The 23,768-nt window shown below is 34.0% G+C and overlaps 2 protein-coding genes across 2 annotated transcripts; both read left to right on the top strand.

Moving 5' to 3' along the window:
• The first annotated feature begins 9,982 nt into the window (after positions 1 to 9,982).
• Positions 9,983 to 11,234, top strand: LOC108330887 (chaperone protein dnaJ 49). Its single transcript, XM_017565477.2, has one exon. The coding sequence runs from the start codon at positions 10,212 to 10,214 to the stop codon at positions 10,947 to 10,949; it is 738 nt and encodes a 245-aa protein (XP_017420966.1). The 5' UTR covers positions 9,983 to 10,211; the 3' UTR covers positions 10,950 to 11,234.
• A 4,828-nt stretch (positions 11,235 to 16,062) lies between these two features.
• Positions 16,063 to 22,476, top strand: LOC108331927 (O-fucosyltransferase 31). The gene is made up of 10 exons (XM_017566950.2): positions 16,063 to 16,372; positions 16,512 to 16,574; positions 16,692 to 16,773; positions 16,913 to 16,983; positions 17,142 to 17,230; positions 17,326 to 17,529; positions 20,135 to 20,405; positions 21,432 to 21,659; positions 21,828 to 22,025; positions 22,193 to 22,476. Exons 1-10 carry the CDS (start codon positions 16,238 to 16,240, stop codon positions 22,400 to 22,402), a joined length of 1,551 nt encoding a protein of 516 aa, XP_017422439.1. The 5' UTR covers positions 16,063 to 16,237; the 3' UTR covers positions 22,403 to 22,476.
• The last annotated feature ends 1,292 nt before the right edge of the window (positions 22,477 to 23,768 follow it).

Below are 23,768 nucleotides of genomic sequence, written 5' to 3'. Positions count from 1 at the left end.
AAGTGATGGAAGTGAAAAGAAAATATTTCAAAAATTAAACCATCGGTTTCTTATCAGTTTTTGTAATTAAGCTCACTTAGTTTAAATATTTTTTAATTATAATCAAATAAGTAAAAATAAAAAAGCTAATAAAAATTGTAAGTACAATTTTTACAGTCTTTAAAATAGATGATAAAAATAATATTAAAATAAATATATGATATTCAAATATTTTGTTTAAAAGGATAAGAAAATATATCGATATAAGAAAAAATTATTACTAAAAAATAAAAACAATGTAAGTATTTTATAATCAATATTAAAAAAAACCATTTTTATGAAAATAGCGCATAATATTATTATCTACGTCATAAATAAAAACGTTATTTATAAATAACATGTGCATAAAAAATGAACTGAAAAGTCATTGGGCATGGGCCCCACGTCATAACGTGCCTTGGTCCCCGCACATGATGTAAATTGTTATTTTTATTTAATTAGAACTATTTGTGAATAAATATATATTTGTAATGCTTTAATTAAAATAACTTTAAAACTACCCTCATTCAATGATAAACAATAGGGGATTTAAATATATAATACGGTTAATTATGATTTTGTCTTTTTGTCTATTCTCTAACTAACACTTTTATTGAGGTCTTTTTTCTAAACAAATTTATGATTAACGTTATTATTATTTTTTATGTGATAGTGTGTTATGTTATTAACTTATTTAATACATATGTATTGTATTCTTAAATTGGCCAGATAATTCGGTATCAATTAATGTGTTGCGTTTTCAGGCTGATAAGGTTAATAAGGTAAGTGTACTGTGTTTTAAGTTGAGAAAATATCTAAATAATCTGGTAAGTGGTACAGAGAACATGTATAATTTAATGGAAAGTTTAAATAGTTCACTAAAATATTCGAATCGAACTATTTAAATTATTAGTAGATTTTAACAAATTATATAAACTTTCTACCGAATCAATTAAGCTCCATACATCTTACAAAGCTATCTTAATTTCTTATAGAATTATTTAAGTTCTCCATACATCTTATTAGACTATTTGAGTTTTTTTTATTGAGTTATCCAAATATTTCATCAACCTATAAATATAATAGGTTTAATTGATTCGGATGTTCCTATTTATACAGTTTTGCATCAATTAGGTCTTTGTATTTTGAAATAACTAAATTTGGTCTCTATTCATGAAAAATTGAAGCAATGCAATTCATGTCATTAAATTTTGTAGACGGCATCAAAATTGTTGCCAGGTGACTAAGTGAGGTGGCATTTGAAAAGCACGTGACAGAGCCGCCACTCAAACCGCACTACCACCAAGCCGTCACACTCAAACCGCACTACCACCAAGTCGCCCTGTCACAAAGCCACCCCAACGTGCACACAGAATCACAAAAACAAAACCCTAGCCACTGCGACTACCACGCTCATCACCATCAACACGCAAGCTTCTTCATCTGGCTACCATGATAGCCCAAAGCGCTGTCACCGCCATCTTCGCCGGCAGCCGTCCTCTCCAACGCATCATCAACACTCAAATCGCCGTCGCAGAACCACCATATCGCACCTTCATCTTCTCCAGCAAAACCACCACAGCGTCGCCACATCACTCCGCCACCACGACCCAAAATCGCGCAAGCTTCGAATCTCACTCACGTAGACCATCATCGCGAGGTCGCCATCAACACCTCGTCATCCTCCAAGCTCGCATCGGACCACCACCATGAGCAGCGCCACTTCTTCATTCACGCGCAACCATGGTCATCTTCCATTGACGCTTCGTGCCGCCATCTCACCACCTACACTCAGAAAACTAGAGGACCAAAAACCATCACACACAGAGACCCAATTCGAAGAAACACTTCGAACTCTGAATCGCCATCCGCAAGAGGCCACCACCATGAGCTTCTGCCTCGCACCTGCAAAGAGGGGAAAACCTAAGAAGACAACCAACCAACAAAGAGACCCAACAACCACCCTCCAGGAATCACGCCGCCATGAAGAAGAAACCCCAATCACGCAACCAAACCTGCAACCAGCCAAGCACAATGAGTGACTACCTCATCTCCATCAACGGAATTCTTTCTCTCGCGAAGAGACTTCCTGATGGCGCAAGTTCTTTTTTCCCAATTTGGCAAACCCTAATTTTGGGTGGGGAAGGGATGACACGTGCCACGTACTTTTCAAATGAAATGCCACCTCATTTAGCCACCAAACAATAATTTTGACGCCATCCACAGAATTTAACAGCAAGGACTATATTGTTTCAAGTTTTCATGAATAGGGACCAAATTGAGTTATTTCAAAATACAGGGACCTAATTGACGAAAAACTACACAAATAGGGACCTCCAAATCAATTAAACCAATATAAAACATACGCCTTACCCATTTTACCAATTAAAAACGGTAGTTTATTGCATAAAAAAAACTAATGACTTAATTATAAAGGAATAAATTCATGATTTGTGTATCGTACCACCCGGCCAACCACTCAAGTCGGCCGACCAACCACCGGTCCGATCATTGCAAATGATAAATAGCTCATTAAAGCCTCTAATGAAGATTAAGGCGTGATTGGCCCGTCATTAGGTCGACGAAAGGTAAAAGCCCATTACAACCAGTATAAATAAAAGTCTTAGGTATGATTTATGGACCATGCTGCACATGATGCATAATACACACGCATTACTTGTTGTGTTGACCGCTCGATCACTTTACTGACTTGAGCGTCGGAGTGCCTTTAACAGGTACCTGCCCATTCGACTTGGAGAAGGAGGAGAGAGAACGAACAACTTGGAGTGCGAGGACAACTAGGAAGTCCATCCACCCGCTTGGAGAAAAGCCCGCCCGATCTTAGCGAGAACGAGTGACGTATGCCCGCTTGGAGCAAAGCCCGCCTGGTCTTCAACCTAAAACGCTTTGAACAGAGTCTGTCCGTCCGGTCTTCAACGTCCATCCAGTCTTAAGTACATACAAGAGTGTTTTAACAAGAATTTCCAAACCTTACCGAAACAATTTGTTAGATGGAAAATAATCTAAATAAAAATATGAAAAAAAAGTGAAATAGTTTAGAGAAAAATAAATCATTAATTATATATAATATTAGAATATTGAAAGGTTATTGAGAGTAATATATACATATTTATATATTAAACATAATATTTTTCATTTGTTTTATTACATCACGTCCCTGTCATTTTGATATTTTTGTTCCTATACATTATCATGACTTAATAATTGAAACAAAAGATAATATATAAATGTGTTTTCCTTATTCTAATATAGTAAGATGTACTCTAAGATAAAACTTAAAAATATTATTTAACACCTCTCCATTTTTTTACTTTTATATAATACCTAATAAGTATTTTAATTGATTTATTCTAAATTATTTTATATTTTAGAGTAAAATCATTATTTTGTTAATATTAAATAGAAAACGAAGTGTTGGAGTACCATCTTATTTTAAAATGAAAAATAATATTTTAACAACACTTTAACATTATATACATGTTATTATGTGATTGATTTATATTAGTGTTTATCATTATTATTAAACGAATTATAAAATAATATGTAAATAATATTAAAATATTATAAAAAATATTGTAAAAATATCATTATTTTTTTTAATGGTTAATTAACTTGAAGTGGAAACATTATTCTTCCATTTTAAGTGCAAACTAACGCGTGATTGACTAGTGCTCTCTTTTCCACTTTATAATGTGAAGAAGGTATGTTGTTATCTACAATTTTCATTTCTATTTATTATTTCAATGAATACTTTGCATATTTCTGTGGAGTATTGCTTTTCGTACATGGTGAGCATGCTGTCTGTCTGACCTACTGTTACATCTCAATAATTATTTTTACAGTACATTATTTCATTTGATATTTTTTTCTTCACTTTATAGTATTATCAACATGTAAATGTTTGTTATTCTATGATAAATATAATTAAAATATATTGCAATCATGTAAAAAGACGTTGCATACTGTTGTATATTAAGTCATGCAGCATATCATATTTTCTTTATATTTATATTATTTTCTTTATATTTATATATAGTGAGATCTATATATAGAAATTTGTAATTTGTATTCCCCCAAAAAAACACAAAAGTGAGTCTTTTTATAAATGAATTTCCATTGACATGGGAAAGCTATCAAATTCACTCCACATGGATGGTTTCCACGAATTTTCCCAAATGAAAAGATATATGAGTGTTTCTTTCAGTACTTCCCGAAATTTTAAAAGAAAAAACATTATATCGGTGACTAATATTGAATGTTAACCAGATTTGACACCAACCTCTCTTCAATATTATTACACTCCTTCCCTCATTCTGGTTCATTTTTCTTTCCTATGCTTCTTCGTAGTGCTGTGATGTATTTGTGGTTTTGATGGTAGTCTTGAATGATTGTAGGGGTGGTCATTATCATTGTTGAAAGTGGTTCTAACACTCGATTTCTGACGTGTCACATGTTGTTAAAAATTAATAAAATTTAAAATTTATCAAAAACTTATAAAAGACAATTTTTTCCAATTATACTATTTCAAATAATAAAATAATAAACGAAATATTCCAATTATATTACCTAAAATAAATTAGCTTTAAATGAATTCAAATGTTATTTCTCATCGTTTCTGAGTCAATCACGTTTCTAGAATATATGTAACATTATTTGCTCATGTATAACACATTATACGATCATCGTTGGTAATTTTATTCACAAACACAAACATGTATGGAGTAAGCTACCGATAAAACAATCATAATAACAAGATATATACATACTGATTATATCAACCATAATCAAACACACAACAAAATACATATCTTCTGATTATACCAACCATAATCAAACACACAACAAGATACATACATTCTTATTATATCAATCATAATCAAACACCACATACATAGTAGTAATAACAATATGATTCCTAATCCTCTAACATAAAAAATTCAATCACTAACATCTCACACATAGACCCTTGGTCTATCCACTTATTAACATGCATGCTAACTACTTATTATAACCATTCTATATAGTAACACCACTATCAACATAACATAATCTAGAACATCTCAAGTATCATGATCATTATCATAGATACACCACCATCATGATTATCCCAGTCATGAACAACACCATGAGCATCAAGTACCATAGTGGAAAGAATCCATATCACTTTTGTACCCTACCTCACCGACGGTAGCCGTTTCTACAGCCCACATGTAGCATCTCCTATAGGACATTTGTAGTCTCCCCTATAGATCATCTCCTTCCAATGCACACAAGACAAAAGGAAGCACTTATCCATAGATAGAACCAGGATTTACGAGATAACACAAGTAAACTTATCCTCCACCCTCGTGCTCATCAATCACATACTTAGGTACATTCCAACACTCACTCATGCTCAAATCTCAACCACAAAACAAACTGACCCTAAACATAACCACTAACTTCAATATCTGATTATCATCATGTCCACAACTCTTCAGGCTTGGTTCACGTCCATTCTTCATCAAATTCGCCATTTTTCATCAAAATGCACTGTGATAAAAACATCACGCGGAAAGGGATAATCGATTATCATCCCAGATAATCGATTATTTCCGATACCACACTCAAAACCAATGCGCAAATAATCGATTATAACTAATGATAATTGATTATTGTTGAATCGAAACACATCTTAGACATGATTCAAGCATTCAAACATACACACATATCTCTTAGATCACGTGGAAACATAGTTAACACATCATACATGCATTCAAGCATCACATATCCATGTAAAAATACTTAAACACGTATAATACATCACTTGAATCATCCAAATCCAATCATTGACATGTTATACCCCCAATAATAGGGTGCAAAAGAGTCTCCAATAAAAACACCAAATAAGGTTTTCAATCAACCAAACAAACTAAGCATAATGTTTACAAATGAGAACCAATAAAATGAAAATTCTCCAAAATAGAGTTGTTGACGTGAAGTTGTTTTCTCCCAAACTAAACTTCTCATTGATGATCCGAACGGTCAAAACAAAAAACCATACGTCTGGAACCTACTGTCCAAACATTAGCCCGATCCAACGGTATACAACTTCACAACGATGAAAAGATCAGTACAGGTTTTCTGAAATTCTCCAAAATAGAGTTGCTGATGCGATACTGTTTTCTCCCAAACTAGACCTCCAATTTACGATCCAAACGGTTATAATGAATAACCATATGTATGAAACCCATTGTCCAAAAATCAACTCGATCCAACAGTGAACAACTTCACAACGACGAAAACACCAGTGTAGGATTTATGTTATGCGAGAATGACTTCATCTCTTCCTTTCTCTCTCATTTGGTTTTTCCCTTTCTTCAAATGAATCCAATGTGCCCTACTAATCTAACTCATCTCCACTAAAACAAAGTGAGACATAATGGTCTACATTATTTAGCATATTCTCCACATAGGAAGGAGCTCAATAACCCAACACTAAAACAAAGTGAGACATAATGGTCCGCATTATTTGGACTATTCTTCACCTGGGTAAGGAGCTCAATAACCCACCACTTACAACATATATTTGTATGGAAACTCTCAAATATCATAACTTTATTCTCCCTTATCATCAAACTCTTTGTTAGGATAACCCAACAAAACATACATAAAACATTCATAGGGAAATCTCATCACAGATATTACATAAACCCTATGCCCATTCACACACAAACTCTTACCCAACAATAACCACAAATAATGATAATCATATAACATTTATTAAAACAATTACCAATCAAGATAATCAATAACACATATACTATACAACCATAAACAAAAGGTAAGCTTCCACATACTTTGGTCAATCATAAGACTTTATCTACAACCCTAAAACACCACTAATATTCCTTTATACTAAGAGTTTCTTCTTCCTCTGTTTTCTTCCTCTGATTTAGAGTTTTTAAGATCTTTAAACACCAGATCACTCTTTAATTAATTTCTACACCAATTAAATAAAAGTAAAAGATTTTTTACCCTTTGACCAAAATATAAAAATATAAAAATAATATAACAATTATGTTATAATAAAAACACTAATTTTCAAATAAAAATCCAAAATTTTAAAACTATTTTATTTTTATTATCCTTATTTTTTTCGGATCTTCCAGTTATTTGTGATAATGATCCTTTCCTCTTTGTGAGAACTGATGTTACTTGTAACATCCCAAAATATAGTAATAACCATAAATTAGAATTAATTACATTGCATAATTAAACAGTGCAGTCTTACACTAACAACAACGCTCAAAAGCCGAACGGCATTAAGTATGTAGTTGATTACAATAATTGAATAAGAAGAGAAGACAGGATCGAACGGTTTACAAAATTATAATACCGAACGACCACTACAAAAAACACTAAAATTCTAAAAATAGTTGGACGATCTAAGGCTCGGCCTTAACTTCGACGTCCACCAAGTTCTCCTCTTCAATAACGTCTTCTAGCAATGCCTCGCCTTCTGCTCACATCCACACGGATGATCATTGCAATGACAGGACGGACGTACAAGGACAAGACAACACAAGGAAAGAACACAGGGTAAGCTTACGTAATTTAATTCATGCATCAACATACAATTTAAATATACCAACAATACAAGAATATCTCAACACATATAACCATCCAAAAACTCTCATTAGACAGACTGTCCGGACTGTATGAATCGGTGTATCTACAGGCGTTCGTGCACCCGGGTGATGTAGTAACTGGGAAACACTCAACAGCTGCCACCCGAGGTTAGCCCTATCAGTCCAAAGTACTCCTAAGGACTAGGACCTCTTGCCGTTCCCACACATGACCTACCCTCCTCTACGTGAGGATGAACACTCATGGAACATCAGGATGAACTGCCATTAGTAGCTTTACCACGTTCATACTATACAACTTCCCATATTCAACACATATAGTCGTTCCTCCCTGGAACGCTCGTTCAAAATCCACCATCAATTATTCATCTCATATACTGTTCATTACGTATAATATTTCACTTTATTTTCATTTTAACCTTCCAATCCCAATTCACAAAATAACGAACGTTCAGTCCTACTTATAATGAGGACGAACGTGAAGAAAAGAATGAGAAACCTTAGTTCAAGAGCAGAATAAATTCAACTACAAATACACATCATTTTTTACGAACGTTATTTACCATTTGAATCAGTTGAATGAACTGACTCTCAGAGGATTAAATCAATACTCAAAGAATAATTTAAGTACAAAGACTCTAGACCGGATCCAATGGATAAAGCCACCTCAAGACGATTTCAGAACCATCACGAGAATAATTCTATTTTAGAGACCGACTGCCAGTCTATGACCGAACGCGGTAAGAGGATTTTTCTGAATTTGAACGTACGCTATTTCCACACGTATAATGTTTAAAGACGAATCCGAGCATTCGGTATAAGACCGAACACTACTTATGACGTACGCTAGGTGTAAGACCGAGCGCTACAATTCTTAAAGTACAAGATATACATATATTACTTTATTTCGAAGATTAAGGTACGACTATTCTGAGCCGAACGCTCCAAGATAATATTTCCACATGAGGACGCTCGTTCTCGATCAGAGTCCTTTCCAAATGAAAGAATTCCATTTTAACCAGTTTACTAGAAAACCGAACGATAGAGAACCGTTCGATGACGAACGTACATAATCATAGTAAGAAGTTCATATTCAAATTTGTAACTATCTTCAAATTAAGTTTTTCCACATACCAATTCATACTTTATACTTCACATCAATTATAAATTTTCAGACTTTATAGCATCCACATTAATAATTCACTCTCCATATACATAACTCATTTTCACATTCATACACTTCATACATATCAACCATTATGCATCATATTCATACTGGATACATACATTCACTCGTTCAACAACATGCATTCATTTTCAGCAAGCATACAACAACATACGAATTAAATTAGTAAGCTTCCCTTACCTCTAATGTGAACGATCGTCCTAAGTTTGCAACTTGACTTTCCAACTACAATCCCTTCTACCCGCAACGCTTACTACTCTTTGAATCAACATCAAAGACAGATGAAAAAGGGTTCAGTATTTAACTTAAGAACTCATGCACCCAGAGTTGGGTGTGCATGTTCACCAGGACGAACAGTTGAAGGAAAACGAACTTACCAGTTTCAGAACTCTAAACCGATCGGTTCAGGTGGAAGCTCGAGACGACGGGAATACTTCTACGGTGCCTGAACAGTGATCGGAGCAGAGAAGAGTGAGTTACAGTAGAGAGAAGGGGAAGGTTTTCTAGAGAGAAGGAGGAGGAAATAAAAAATCAGTTTTTCAGGAGGAAGAATGGTGCATGCAGAGAGTGGGAAGAAGTGTTTCAGAAAATCATTTTTCTTCCCTAGGCAAAACGAACGTGCACTCTCATACGGACACCTGTCTTCCACTACTGATTTTCGAATCTTCCATTCTTGACACCTGGCGTCAGTGTGCAGAGTTTGCTAGTGCGTTTTAAATGGTCTAAGTAGGATTTTGGGAGTAATTAATGAGATTTGACAGGTGGGTTTTTGGGTTAAATTTCCAAGATCTCACATTACTCAACATAAGGGAAAGGCTTGAAAATGTATTTCAAAATACCTTTTTTTTTTCATGGTTAAGAGCTCGCTGTGAAAACCAATTATAAAAAAAAAAGTAGTTCGAACTACATTTTTCTCTTAATGAGTATTTCCAAATACGTTTAATTACATTATTTAATTCAAAAAATTAGATAATTAAACTTGTAAGGAAGAATAAAGAGACGATGATGTATAACGAAAAGGATAGACGGTAATCAGTTATTTTTCAAGTAGTTATAATCTTTACTTACATTTAAACATTTATGATCGAATTTAATAAAAGAAGGCAATTTTGGGAGGACTAAAAATCACGTGACTTTGTTATGATATCTAAAAAGAGATAAAACAAATCTAACATCTACACTTGTGCGCATGGCTAGCTAGTGAGAACAAGACCGTGTTTCGTTTGTCTTCGGAAGAAGCAGTCAATATTTAATAAGCCACTAATGCTCGCTCTTCCTGCTGTTGCTGTTACTCCTAGCAGTTCAATCCCATCCTCACAAAAATAAAAATAAAATAAAACAAAAAATTAAGATAAAAAATGAACACAAACAGAGCCGAAGCCGAACGCTTGCTCGCCATCGGTGAGAAGCTGCTCGAGAGCCGTGACCTGAACGGCTCCCGCGACTTCGCCATTCTCGCGCAGGAAGCCGAGCCGCTCCTCGAAGGCTCCGACCAGATCCTCGCCATCGTCGACGTCCTCGTCGCCGCCGAGAAGCCGATCCACAACAGCCAACTCGATTGGTACGCCATTCTCCAAGTGGATCGCACGTGCCAGAACCTCGATCTCATCAGAAAACAGTACCGCAGACTCGGTCTTCTCCTTCACCCTGACAAGAACCCTTTCTCCCTCGCCGATCACGCTTTCAAGCTTGTCACCGATGCATGGGCCGTTTTATCCGACCCGGTTCAGAAAGCCTTGTACGACGGAGAGGTCGCCGGTTTGGTCGAAACGGCGAGTTTCTGGACCGCATGTCCGTACTGTTACTTTCTCTTCGAGTACCCTGCGGATTGCGAGGGGTGTTGCCTGAGGTGCCAGAATTGCGAGAGGTCGTTCCACGGGCTTTCGATTCCGTCGCTCCCTCCGCTCGTGCCGGGCCAGGAGGCCTATTATTGTAACTGGGGGTGCTTGCCCATGGGCTTTGTGTTTGGAACTTTGGGCTCCAATGGGCCTGGGTCTGTGCCTGAGAATGACCCGAATGCTGTTTCGAATGGGGCTGCTTCGGAGTTGGGTTCTCTTTCTGCGCGGAAGCAGGGAAGGCCTCAAAAGGGGGTGTGAGTTTTTTTGGCTTGTGTTTCGCTTAGAGCAATTGAAAAGCAGAAACCCATGGAGGTAGCGTTTTCTTTAGTTGTTTAACCTAAAGTAGTTTTTGTTCGTTATAATTTTTTTTCTGGTGGTTCATGTTATCAATGTAGCTCTCTGATGTCTATATCTCAATCTCAAAGTAGATTAATGTTGCTCCGTATCATTTATTTTCTTTCAATTCATTGAGCGTTTATGGATTTGGGAAACGTTTTTCTATTGTTTATATGAATATACTCAACTTCAAAGATTTTTTTGGAAGCGCATTTGCGTCCTTTTGTCATCGTTGTTCGGTTGAGGCTGCCACGTTATTTTGGTTTTGGAGTTAATTTTGAATACCTTGGCTAATTTGCTAAGCTTTTTTAGGGATCAGTTTCGTTGTAATTTTTGCTGTTTTGGGTAGTTCTACTGATCTGAGATTGATATTCATTTTAGGTATTGGAAACATTTTTTTCCAATTGATTTCTTCTGTATTTCAAGTTTTGCAATTTGAGCCTGTTTTACTGATGTTGAACTAGCTTAGGACAAGTTTGTTGAAATTTATGAAAATCCCAAGGCACTAACTGGAAGTACACAAGAGGCCAAGCCAGATTATCCTTACAAATTGGCATTCTTTTCTCTTGTGAATTATAGCTCCCCTTGTACTTCAATTTTGGAAGGAAGATTTTCTGGTTATTTTCCGTTTCGAATCTGCATTCATTGGGTGTATCTATACTGCAACCTTGGCGAATGCGCCATGATAGATGAGTGTAGAGGCTAAAAGTGAAGTCACAGTCTACATTATTGTGAGTTCTCTATTATTTAAAGCCTTTGCACTCTAAAGTGAGGGGTGTAGAAGATAGTATATCTTCTAACTGTTCATAAGAAAATCACACTTCAGATTGTTGGATGGTGAATTGTCGATTTTGTTGCGCAGATGTTTACCCTCTTAATCAGGTTATTAGATAATAGTTATATTAGATATATTATTTTTATCTTTTATTATTTTTTATTTGTATTTTAAGCTTATTTTATATATTTTTTATTATAAATAGAGTAGTTATATGTATATTTAATATAAAAAAATTAATTTTATACATAATTTTTATTATATTGAACAAGTTGGATTAAAATACAGGTATTCTGATGTTAAAATACAGGTTAACTGATCAAGTACATGATTTGATTAGGTAAATGGTTAATCTATTTAGCATAGATTGGCAGATCAAGTTCAAGAACTTAACGATATAAGGATATGTGGCCAGGTAAAGAGGATGATAGGGGCTAGAGGAGGCGATATTAATGTTCATGGTATTGTTCATATTCTCCCAGCTTAGAAGTTAGAACCTAAATGAGCACGTTAGCTAATGTGTAAATTTATTTTAGGTTAGCTATTGCAATAGCTATTATAGGTTTACCTACAAACTGCATGCTATTACAGAAGTAGTTGAGACCGTAATGCTAGTTCATTTTCATATGTGTTGACCAACTTCAAATTTTCAAAAAGAAAATATAAAAGAAACCTGTTAAAAAATTGAACAAAAGTAAATCCAATGTGAGAAGTAAATCCAAGTTCATCACGTGTGTGTTTATGCACATTTCACATATCCTTATAGCTGTCAGGAATGCATCATTAAATGTCTTAGATTTTCTGGTGGGGGAGACATTGGAGGAATTCCACACATAGTCATAAACAACTCTATATAAAACCCTTCAAAAGTGAGTCTCTCACACATTCAAAATGAAACATACTTTTCTGGAATGGATGACTCTCAATACAAGGATTCTTTACCTATCCACTTTATATCATACTTATACCAATAGTCAACAAAATGAACTAAATTTTTAAGTTGTGAAAGAACTCATAAGAATATCAAAACACTACATTTAACCCTAAACATTAAGGTAGATTTACAGGTTATTTTACTTACAAATTATTTATCTTATTTTTATCTAATGTGAAATTTTAAAATTTTAAAATATGAGCATTGTCATCAAATTAATTATTCTTTAAAATATTTAATGTTGAGTTTTCGAGAAATAAAATTTAAAATTATAATGTGAAATTAATCAATTTAATTATTTTTATCTGTACCAATAAATATTATATATATATATATAATACTAATAAAAGTTTATGATATTTTAATAACTTCAGCTATGAGTAAATGATGAGTTAGAGAATTATGAGTAATATTAATATTTATCTTATTCGTTGACAACAAATTGTAATATAGCTAAAATTTAATTTCACACATGTAGAGGTTGACTTACTTTTGTGAAACCAACTCAATCAAAAAATAAGAATCACAATATTTAAGTACCATTTAGGGAACCACCCTAACGATAAAGCCACCTTAAAGGATGGGTGTTTTTCCGACCTAATATTATTAACCCGTCAACACTTTCAACATTTAATTGTCATACATTAATATTTACCTTGGTTTTTCTATCATCCTTTTTAATATATTTGAAAATAATTTTTCTAAAAAAGGAACCATGACACGTCCTAAATTTTGTTAACATTTACTTAAAAGCTACATACATCTAATTCAATTTAAACCATAATTGAGTACTATATACATCTATGCAAATATTCTTTTAATTACAAATTACAATTAAAATTAGGTGATTGTTCGGATAACTTTTACTCTTACATAATTTTGATGCCTTTTTTTTTATTTAAGCATATATTTATTCTTGTTATTTAAATATAATGAAAATGAATATTTTATTTTAAATACTAACAACATTATCGTCTCAAATTATATTATTACTAAAATTACAGTCAAATATTTTAGCTATAAAATCTATGGACCATATAACTCTTAACCTATCTAGTATGTACTTATCTTTTTGGATAGAAGTTAAGACACAGGACACTCTATGAGAGCATTGGACAAACTTAGAAATGAAAATAAGAGTAGAATAGATATAGAGTCTTAGTATCCTAGGAGTGGTTGGAAAAAGTGACCTGAATGTAAACAATCTGTAAAAGATATTGAATGATTAATTGGAAAAGCTGAAGCATGATCTAAAGCTATGGAACAAAGATGTATTCGGGATAATGACAACCAAAAAACAACAAATAATTAGGAAGATTAGTGAACTCGATAAGATGGATGATAAAGTAACCTAATGGGTTTAACTTTTACTTCGTTAAATATAATTGGGGGTCAATAAAGAATGAAGTAATCCAAGCAATAAAATGGTTTCATAGTTTTGGGTATATTCCAACCAGTTGTAATGCATCATTTATAGTATTGGTACCAAAGAAACTCCTAATAGTAGCTGAATGGTTAGCAAAGATAGTGAGACTGACGACTAAGAAAAATTTATACTAAGAAGTGAGAATGGCCAATAAGAATGTTGAAATTGACTTATTACAATTTGCAAATGACACCATATTTGTATGTCAACCTACCATTGAAAATGTTATGGTTATAAAAGCTATCTTGAGAAGTTTTGAGATGGTATCTACACTTAGGGTTAATTTTTATAAAATCAAAATAGGAGGTATAAAGTTAAAGTTTGATAATGTGACAATTTTCTAGGATTCTAAACTACAAATATATGAAATGCCATTTAAGTACTTAGGTATGACAATAGGGAGGAATCCAAGAAAAATACAATTTTGGCAAGAAATGGTAGACTAAGTTAGAAAATAAATTATTTAATTGAAAAGGTAGATTGTTGTCCTTCGTTGGCCGTGTATGCCTAATCAAATTTGTAATTTCAGCTTGAATTAAATGAAAAACTCTATGCAAATCAAAAGAAGGAAGAGGTCTGGGTATAAAAGATATAGAAAACTTTAACAAAAATCCTTCTAGCAAAATGGAAATGGAGACTAGGTGTGAAAAACTAAGGTATGTGGAAAGGGGTGCTAGAGTCTAAGTATGAATCTTGGAAGAACTTAAATGGAGTAAATAGTGATAAAAATGGATCATGGTAGTGGAAAGATCAATGTATGATGAGTGGGTGCAACTAGCAAGGTAATTGGTTTGAAAATAGTGTAATGTGGAGAGTATGTGAAGGTGATAAAAATAAATTTTGGAGTGTGAAGGTTATTCCGAAGGCACTAATATTAGGGTGGAGGGTATTGCTGGATAAGGTGGCAACAAAGGAAAAGTTAGTAGTCAGGGGTGTACAGTTAGACAATAATATGTGAGTTCTTCACAAAAAGTGAAGAGAGTGTCAAATATATTTTAAGTAGTCTAAACTATGTGAAAAGGATAACGATAATTTAACAATATTCTTTTGATAATATTTTAACATTATTTATGTATTTATGTGATTGATTCATGTTGGTGTTTATGATTATTATTATTGATTGTAGAATAATTTTGAACCAATCACAAAATGACACGTAAATGATGTTAAAATGTCAAAAATCATTATCCATACAAGAAATATATATGTAGTGTATGCAGTGCATTATAACTATTATATAGTTAACTTCCAACACTTTCACCTCATGCAATTAAATGACAAAAAAATCAAATATGAAAAAGAATGTAAGTAGCTATTGTCTTGAAATTTTGGTAATATAGAAATGAGGGTAATATTTAAACAAGGAAAGATAAATATATATGAAATATTTTGTATGACACAAAATGCATGTATAGACATGGATGAAACATAAACTATCCAATATAACATTCTCATATATTTCATTGTATGCGTGGTTATATATATATTATATAATAAAAAATACATAATTTTTAAAATATAAGTGTTTTTTTTCGTTTTTACTTTACGTAATGAAATATTTTAATTAGATTAACATTTTACTTTTTGTTAGATCACTATCATATCTACGTTTTGTTTTGCAAATTTAATAAAAAAACCCATTTTATTAAAAATATTGGGAGATCAATAAAATCAGTGTTATTAAATAGTATTGTGAATTTAGTTTTCTTGTTATTGATATAAACTAATACATCTTTAATTTTAATTAGATAGGATAACCTTAATTCTATCATTGCAAAATCAATTCATTCTTGCAAGAGATAAATGATCCAATTAGTGAAAACAGTTTGATCTCAAAGCTAATAATTATCAATCTTTAGAAAAAAGTTTATATATATAAACTTTGAAACATAAAAGTAAATACACAAATTGGATTATTACCGATTAAAGGCTGAAGGCTATAGCCCCAAGAATTGGATCCTTCACCGGCAGATGAAGATGAACCCAATGAAGTTAAAGGAACACTGTCTTCTGAGTTCATCGGTGCAAAAACGCAGCATTTAAATCATCAACGGCGAAGCTCTCCTTTGTGAACAATGAAGCTTCAGATTTTCACCCAACTAAACCACTCTCAAAAATCCGCTTTCGCCGTGGTTTTCGTCATTCTCTTGCCAGTTTTCTTTCCCGATCTTTTCCAACCTCTTGGTCGTGCCTCACCTTCTATGTTCTCTGTATAACTCTAATCTTCAACTTCTTTCAATTCCTTAAATTTTGACATATTGATTGTGACTTTTCATGTGGGAAAATTGAAAGAAAGAAAAGCCGAATTTGATTTGATGAAGAACCAATTTTGATGAATTGCCATTGCAGGAGTGGATTGCTCCGAGGCCTATGCACGTAGATTTGCTAGAGGGTGCTTTGCAACGCCAAACTGTGAGTACAAGTACACGTTAATCATAATTATGTTTAAATGCTAAAGATTAGGTTGATTTTGACATGCTTTTTGTGTATCTAGCTGTTTCGAGATTAACATTTTTTTATTGTTTTCAGTCTGTTGAACTTCAAACTAGACTCTGGTCTTCCCTGGCCTTCCAAGGATGGAAACCCTGTACCGAGCGTCCGAAACCACCTTGTGAGTTCATATAGTATATTGAATTGATTTTCTTTTACACGTTGGACATTTATTTATCTTGAAAATGAGGGCTGTATTGTGTGTTACTTACTAGTGCTTGGTATTTTACATGTTTCCTCATGCTTATAATCTCTTGCAGCACTACCTGAAAAGTCAAGCGGTTATATCCAGGTTTTCCTTGATGGAGGGTTGAACCAGCAGAAGATGGGGGTATGTGAATGATGATATTGTTTTGAAAGGGTATAATTTGATTAAAGAGATAAATTGGGGGGAAAGGAATAGTGTTCTATCATGTATTTCACTGGCATTTGCCTAAAAAGTCAAATTGACACTTGTCTAATATCATTCCCCCCTTTTCTCTGTAAAAGATATGTGATGCTGTTGCTGTTGCTAAGATTTTGAATGCAACGTTGGTTGTCCCACATTTTGAAGTGAACCCTGTCTGGCAAGATTCAAGGTATATCCAGAGGGTTTGCTATTTTTTCAACCTTTCTATGTTTAATTTTCAAACTGGAAAGTTTCTGCTTAAGTGAATTTGTTTTGTTTCTGCAGTTCATTTGAAGATATATTTGACTTGGATCACTTTATTGATGCCCTCCGTGATGAAGTCTCCATAGTGAAGGAACCTCCCAGTGACTATTCTTGGAGCACAAGAGAGTACTATGCCACAGGCATAAGAGCGACTAGAATTAAAACTGCACCCATTCATGCTACTGCTGATTGGTACATAGAAAATGTCTTGCCTGTACTTCGGAGGTATGTACATAGCTTAACCTCAGATTCTGATGTGCTCCTTCTTCTCGCTCCCGATCTTCCCGTATTGGACCTGGGTTTTACCACTATAATCATTGCTTTACCTGGTTTGTTATGTTATGTCATTAGATGGCTTCTGTGTTACGTAATTTTGACTTTACCGCTTTTTACACTAGTTATCAGAGGGTTTTTCAAAATACAATTGATAAGTGCTATTTTTGTGTAAGACGAATCTATAGTGCACTAGAAAGCTTGTTAGAATGAGGGATAAAAGGAACAAAATGTTCAGAGAGGGTCTGGAGACTTTGTGAGAATTATATTTGTGGAAAATTAGAAGGCTGAATCAATGAGCTAGTTATGGAATACAAACTAGGGAGAGTTCATTTGTAGGTTTAGAATTAGGAGGGAGCTAATCGTGTAACTAATCTACCTAATAGGTGCAGTAACAATATAGTCGACCCAGCACAAGTCTAGCATAACAGAGTTTATTATTTTCCATGGCACTTATGCTAATATTCCCCCTCATATCTATGGAATAGACTATGAGGAGACATTTGTCCTGGTAGCAGAGATGGATATGGTAGGGATTATAGTTTCCCTAGCCACCCATTTTGGCTGGGATTTGAAGCACTTTGATGTTAAAAATACTTTACTTAGTAGAGATCTAGAAGAGGAAATCTACATGAAGACTCCTCTATGATTCAATACTCACGGTGAAAAGAGCAGGTGTGGCTCAAACCATCTCCTCAGACATGGTCTGGAAGATTCACCTAGGTTATGACATCCCTAGGATACAATAGAGTCAAGGTAGTCATACTCTTTTTATAGAACACTCCCCATGTTAGGTTTCTGGGTATGAAACCTAACTGTCTCACAGCACACACTCACACAATAGCACCCAAATGGTAAGAAAATAATGAAAATATGTATTCACATCAACCAATGTGTTAGGAAGTTAAAAATATATGAGCGGAGGAATAAAGGAGGAATACTGAACGGTAGCCGGAAGGAAGGAGGGAAGTACCGAACGGTAGCTGGAAGGAGGAGGGAAGTGGATGCCGAGCGGTAGCCAGAAGGGAGTAGGGAAGTATAGACCGAACGATATCTACACTAATACCGAATGGTGGCTGCAAGGGAGGAAGGAGTGAAACACCGTGTACAACCAGTAACTGGGAGCATAATCCCCCTCCACAGGATCAAGGTTCCTGTCTATACAATTGATATCAAAAACTGTCCCCTCTACCAGACCCCCCTTGCCTTCTTATAAAGGCAACCCACTTCTAACTACCCAACAACAATTAATTCCTAAACTGAACAATTAATTCCTAAACTGTTTTCTCTCTCCTGCACACCTATTACCCATTATAACCTATCATATTATATCCTATCACCCCTAGTGGCTAAGTCACTCTTCTCCTGGTATATCTAGATGATATGATCATCCTCCTAGGTGATGATTAGATAGAAGAATGAGCTCTGAAAAAGAAGCTGACAACCTAGTTTGAAATGAAGGAGTTGGAAAAGCTAAAGTACTTCTCTGGAGATATTCCAAAAGGGGTATCTTTATCTCCTAAAAGGGGGTATATACTTGATCTTCTCAAAGAAATAAGGAAATTTAGATGTAAGACATCTGAAGTACCAACTTGACACAAGATTGGAAGTGAAGAAAGTCCAACAAAAGAAAATTCTCAATACTAGAGATTGGAGGGGAAGTTGTTAGTGTGGGAAGCCAATTTATGCATGATCCCAATGAAAGGCACCGGCAGAGAGTTTGATAGAATTCTTCAATATTTGAAGGCAAGTCTAGGAAAAAGGATTTTTTGTTCAAGGGAAGAAGGCACATTGTCCATAAAGGTACTTATAAATACAGATTAAAGTAGGTCAGTTGTAGATAAAAATGTCCACCTCCGAATATTGTATGTTTCTGGAAGCAAATCTTGTAACATGGAGGGATAAGAAGCAAATGTAGTTGCTAAGTCCATTGCTAGTGCAGGATTTTCAGCGGAGGCATGATATTTGTGAAACTGTTTTGTGGAAACAATTCAACTATTAATGTTGTCCAATCCAATCCAGCATGACAAGACAAAAAACATAATGGTTGATCGACGTTTCATCAAAGAAAAATTAGATTGTGGTCTTTAGTCACGTACAAATCATGTATGTGTGGGGCTCCAATTGGTAGACATGTTCACCCAAAGATTCCCTTTAACAAGTTTAAAGGGGTTTATTGGCAAGTTGGGGACAATTAATATCCATTCCCCAACTTGAGAGGGGAGTGTTGAAAATATAATTGATATGTAGGATAGAAAAAATTATCTTTTAGATTAGTTTATCTCAATATAAGATAAACCAAAAGATAGTCATTTTAATTTTTATGCCCATAGATGAAAGATAGAAATTTATTTGTATATATATGGATACACATGTTCGAACCCTAAGATTGAATAAAACATTTTTTTTCCAACTCTTTCCATAAGCAGTAAACCTATGTAGCAGGCATGAATCTTTGACTTTCACTGGAGCCATAAACCATTAAATGTCTTCCTATAGATATACTGTTTACATATATATCTATTTTCAATTGTTGTAGATTTTCTGGTTGATACAGTTATGGAATTGCTGCTATTGCACCATTTTCTCATCGCTTGACATTCAACAACCTGCCATCAGACATTCAGCGCCTCCGTTGCAAGGTCAACTTTGAAGCACTGATCTTTGTTCCACATATCAAGGAATTAGGAGATGCCATTATTCATCGTCTGCGCCACACTTCTGTTGTGAACCAAGCTGAAGTGAAAGACTTTCCACTGGAGGAAACTGGCATGGTTGGAAAACTGCAAACTGGAAAGTTTGTTGTGTTGCATCTGCGTTTTGACAAAGTACAGTTTTCCTTTTGGTTTGAGTGGTTTATTATGAGTCGAAGCTTATGCTTGTAGCTTCCTGAAATTCTAGGTCACTTATTATTATTTAGTTATTGCATTGAGGACACAATCTTTTATGCTGTGTATACGTTGATAATTAATTAACAGGTATTAGACTAAGTGCTTTATTTTTTTGAACTTTGAAGTAGTATGATTGATTCAAATATCCTTAACACGTAAATATTTTTCCTTTGTTAATGTGATTGCTCTTGCACTTTTTTGAATAATGAAATGATAGTCCATGCTTCTATATTATAGTTGCCAATAATGCATGCTCATATATAGAAATTATGTTGACTCTGTTGTGTAGAACTTTTAGGGCAATTATGGCTTCAAGGAACTATATATTTATGTTGCCTGTATGTGTGCAACGTGGATGTCTGAGTATGTTTCCTATATTTAAATTATGATTCATCCTTCTGTAGTTAAGCACTACTAGTTAACACATTTCTATTGAACAAAAGGGGTGATATCTTATTAAGCCCTTTAAATTAACTGCAAGGAGGTGCATATTTCATCTTGAATTTTCCATGTAACTTTGTATTACAATGACAAAGTCTTGTCCCACTGGGTGAGGTCACTTGACGCCAATCAACTTGGTTGAAGACCAAATGAAGAGACATTATTTACCATGAGTTCCTTTGTAACCACCTCTTCCGATGTCCTTGATCACCCTTTCATTCTTCCTTTTCACAGGACTAAGAATGGGAGATTCATAAAGAATGACTTAGAATCGGTATGGAGTGGGGAAAATCTAAAGGATTGTGGGGTTAGGCGGGTGTTAAGAGAAAAGTAGGTTTGATTGGTGCCTTTTTTTGGTGTCACGGATCCTGTTGTTATTTTGTCTGTGTTCTTTTCCATTGTTGTTTCTGCAATTTCAGAGTGTTATCCTTGAGTTCTTGTACCTAAGATCCTGTATCTATTGCTTTTGTCATCATTACATATCTCAGTCCTTAACACTTTGATTCCAAATTGCCCATGCAGGATATGGCTGCTCATTCAGCCTGTGATTTTGGTGGGGGTAAAGCTGAGAAGCTTGCTCTAGCAAAGTACCGGCAGGTGCTTTGGCAGGGAAGGGTATTAAACTCTCAATTCACCGATGAAGAGTTGAGAAGTCAGGGGCGCTGCCCACTGACTCCTGAAGAAATTGGATTGCTCCTGGCAGCTTTGGGTTTCAATAATAGAACACGGCTTTATCTTGCTTCCCACAAGGTTCGTTAACAACATATGATGGGAAGGCTTGTGATTACACAGCATAGATTTCATTCTGATATTTGTAATTATGCATAATGATTAACAATCTAATACCTTCTGATACTTTCACCTATTGGCACCGTGCTTTGACTTATGCCTTGGTCTGGATTGATTGTATGCTTTCAGGTTTATGGTGGAGAAGCTAGGCTAGCAACCTTAAGCAAGTTATTTCCTCTTATGGAAGATAAGAAGAGCTTAGCCTCCACAGAGGAACTGGCCAAAGTTAAAGGAAAGGCATCAATGTTAGCTTCTGTTGATTACTACGTGAGCATGCACAGTGACATCTTCATTTCTGCTTCTCCAGGCAATATGCACAATGCTCTGGTAAAAGAATCATTGTTGAATATTCTATTTCAAACTGCACTGTCATAAATAATTTGTTGCATAACGACTTATAGGTTTAAAGGAATAACCTAGTTATATTTGTTCGCAAGAATTGAATTAAATTCCCAAAATGTATCATTTAGACGGAACATGTTTTGCTTCTTTAGGTGGCGCATCGTGCTTATATGAATCTGAAGACTATCAGACCAAGCATGGGATTGTTGGGGCATCTATTTCAGAATAAAAGCATAAGCTGGACAGAATTTCAAGGTGCAGTTCTTAATGGACATAAGAACAGACAAGGGCAAATAAGATTAAGGAAGGAGAAGCAATCAATTTATACGTATCCTGCTCCTGATTGCATGTGTAGAGCTTAATGTAAACAAGTTTTGGCAGTTATAAATTGATCTTTAACTTTATTACAAATTTTCCATATTTAGTTTCTGCAAAATTCATTTATTTCTCTCTCAAGTTCTAATTGCAGATATGTTCCAGTAGTTTTCCAATTCGTGAAATTAAGATAGACACCGAAGTGTTTTTTAAACTCCCTATTACAAGGTATTGTTCTTTTGTTTTGTACCGATGAGAAGTTGGGTCTTCAAATTCTGATTTCTCAAATGTTTGTTGTTCAAAAATGATTTTATTATCTACTTTTTTAATTTTGAAATCAATTAAATATAAAAAAACATTCTTGTATTATATTTTAAAATTATAGTATAATCAAACTTATTAATAGGGAAATTGTTGTTTTAAGTTTTAGTTTAATGATATTTTTATATATTCATTATAAATTTTCATATTTTAAATTTATATATTAATTATTTTTTCAATGAATAAATTATTTAAAAGATTTTTTTTTGTAAAAGTAATTATAGTTGAACATCATAAACTATAATGGATATTAATACATTAAAACGGTGTTAAATTGCTATTATATCAATTGTTTAATTTTTTATTTGCATTATGTCTTGTTGGTATGTTTTTACTAATCAAAATAGTTTCTCTCTCATTATTTATCAATTGTTATAGTGTTATTGTTATTGAATACAATGGTATGTATTTTTATTAAATTTTTAATTTAGTGAATTTCGTCCTTGAGATTCAAAAAAGTTAAATTTTCACTTGAAATTCGTCATGTACATGGGACGAAGGAAAAGGGGAACACGACTACAAACTCATGTTTTTCATATTATTGTCTATTGTAATTTGACTGAGTTCGTTTCTGTTTTTATATTGCAAATTGCTTTATTAAATTTAGGTTAATATTTTTTGCATTTCAATAAATTATTTAAAATTCGAAAATGATATCGTTCAGTTATGACATAAAAAACTATAAGAATTGATAGGAGATGACAAACAAATTAACAATACTTCATCTAAATAAACCAATAAAACACCACCATGACCTCTACGCTATGTTGGAAATTCACATTACTTTCATCACAAAACTTGACACTTCTTTCGTTACAAAATCTGACATTACTTTCATCAAGGTTTAATGTTTTTGAGTTTTATTTTTCTTATATGAACTTTCACATTTATATTCAATTCATACTTAAATTCCCACCATGATGTTGCCCAGCTGATGTTCCTGAACCTTTGGAAAGTTTTTTGATAGATAATTCTTCAATTACAAATAAAGCCAAGAAAGATTATTGCAGTTCAGAGATTCAGAATGGGGGTTACAAAACCCATTATGTTATGTACTCTTAGTGAATGTGACAAGCTCATGTTTAAATCTTG

The sequence above is a fragment of the Vigna angularis genome, chromosome 4, assembly GCF_016808095.1.
Source record: "Vigna angularis cultivar LongXiaoDou No.4 chromosome 4, ASM1680809v1, whole genome shotgun sequence".
NCBI classification, from domain to species: domain Eukaryota; kingdom Viridiplantae; phylum Streptophyta; class Magnoliopsida; order Fabales; family Fabaceae; genus Vigna; species Vigna angularis.
The sequence above is the reverse complement of the archived record's forward strand: the minus strand, read 5'-3'. Positions and strand labels throughout refer to the sequence as shown.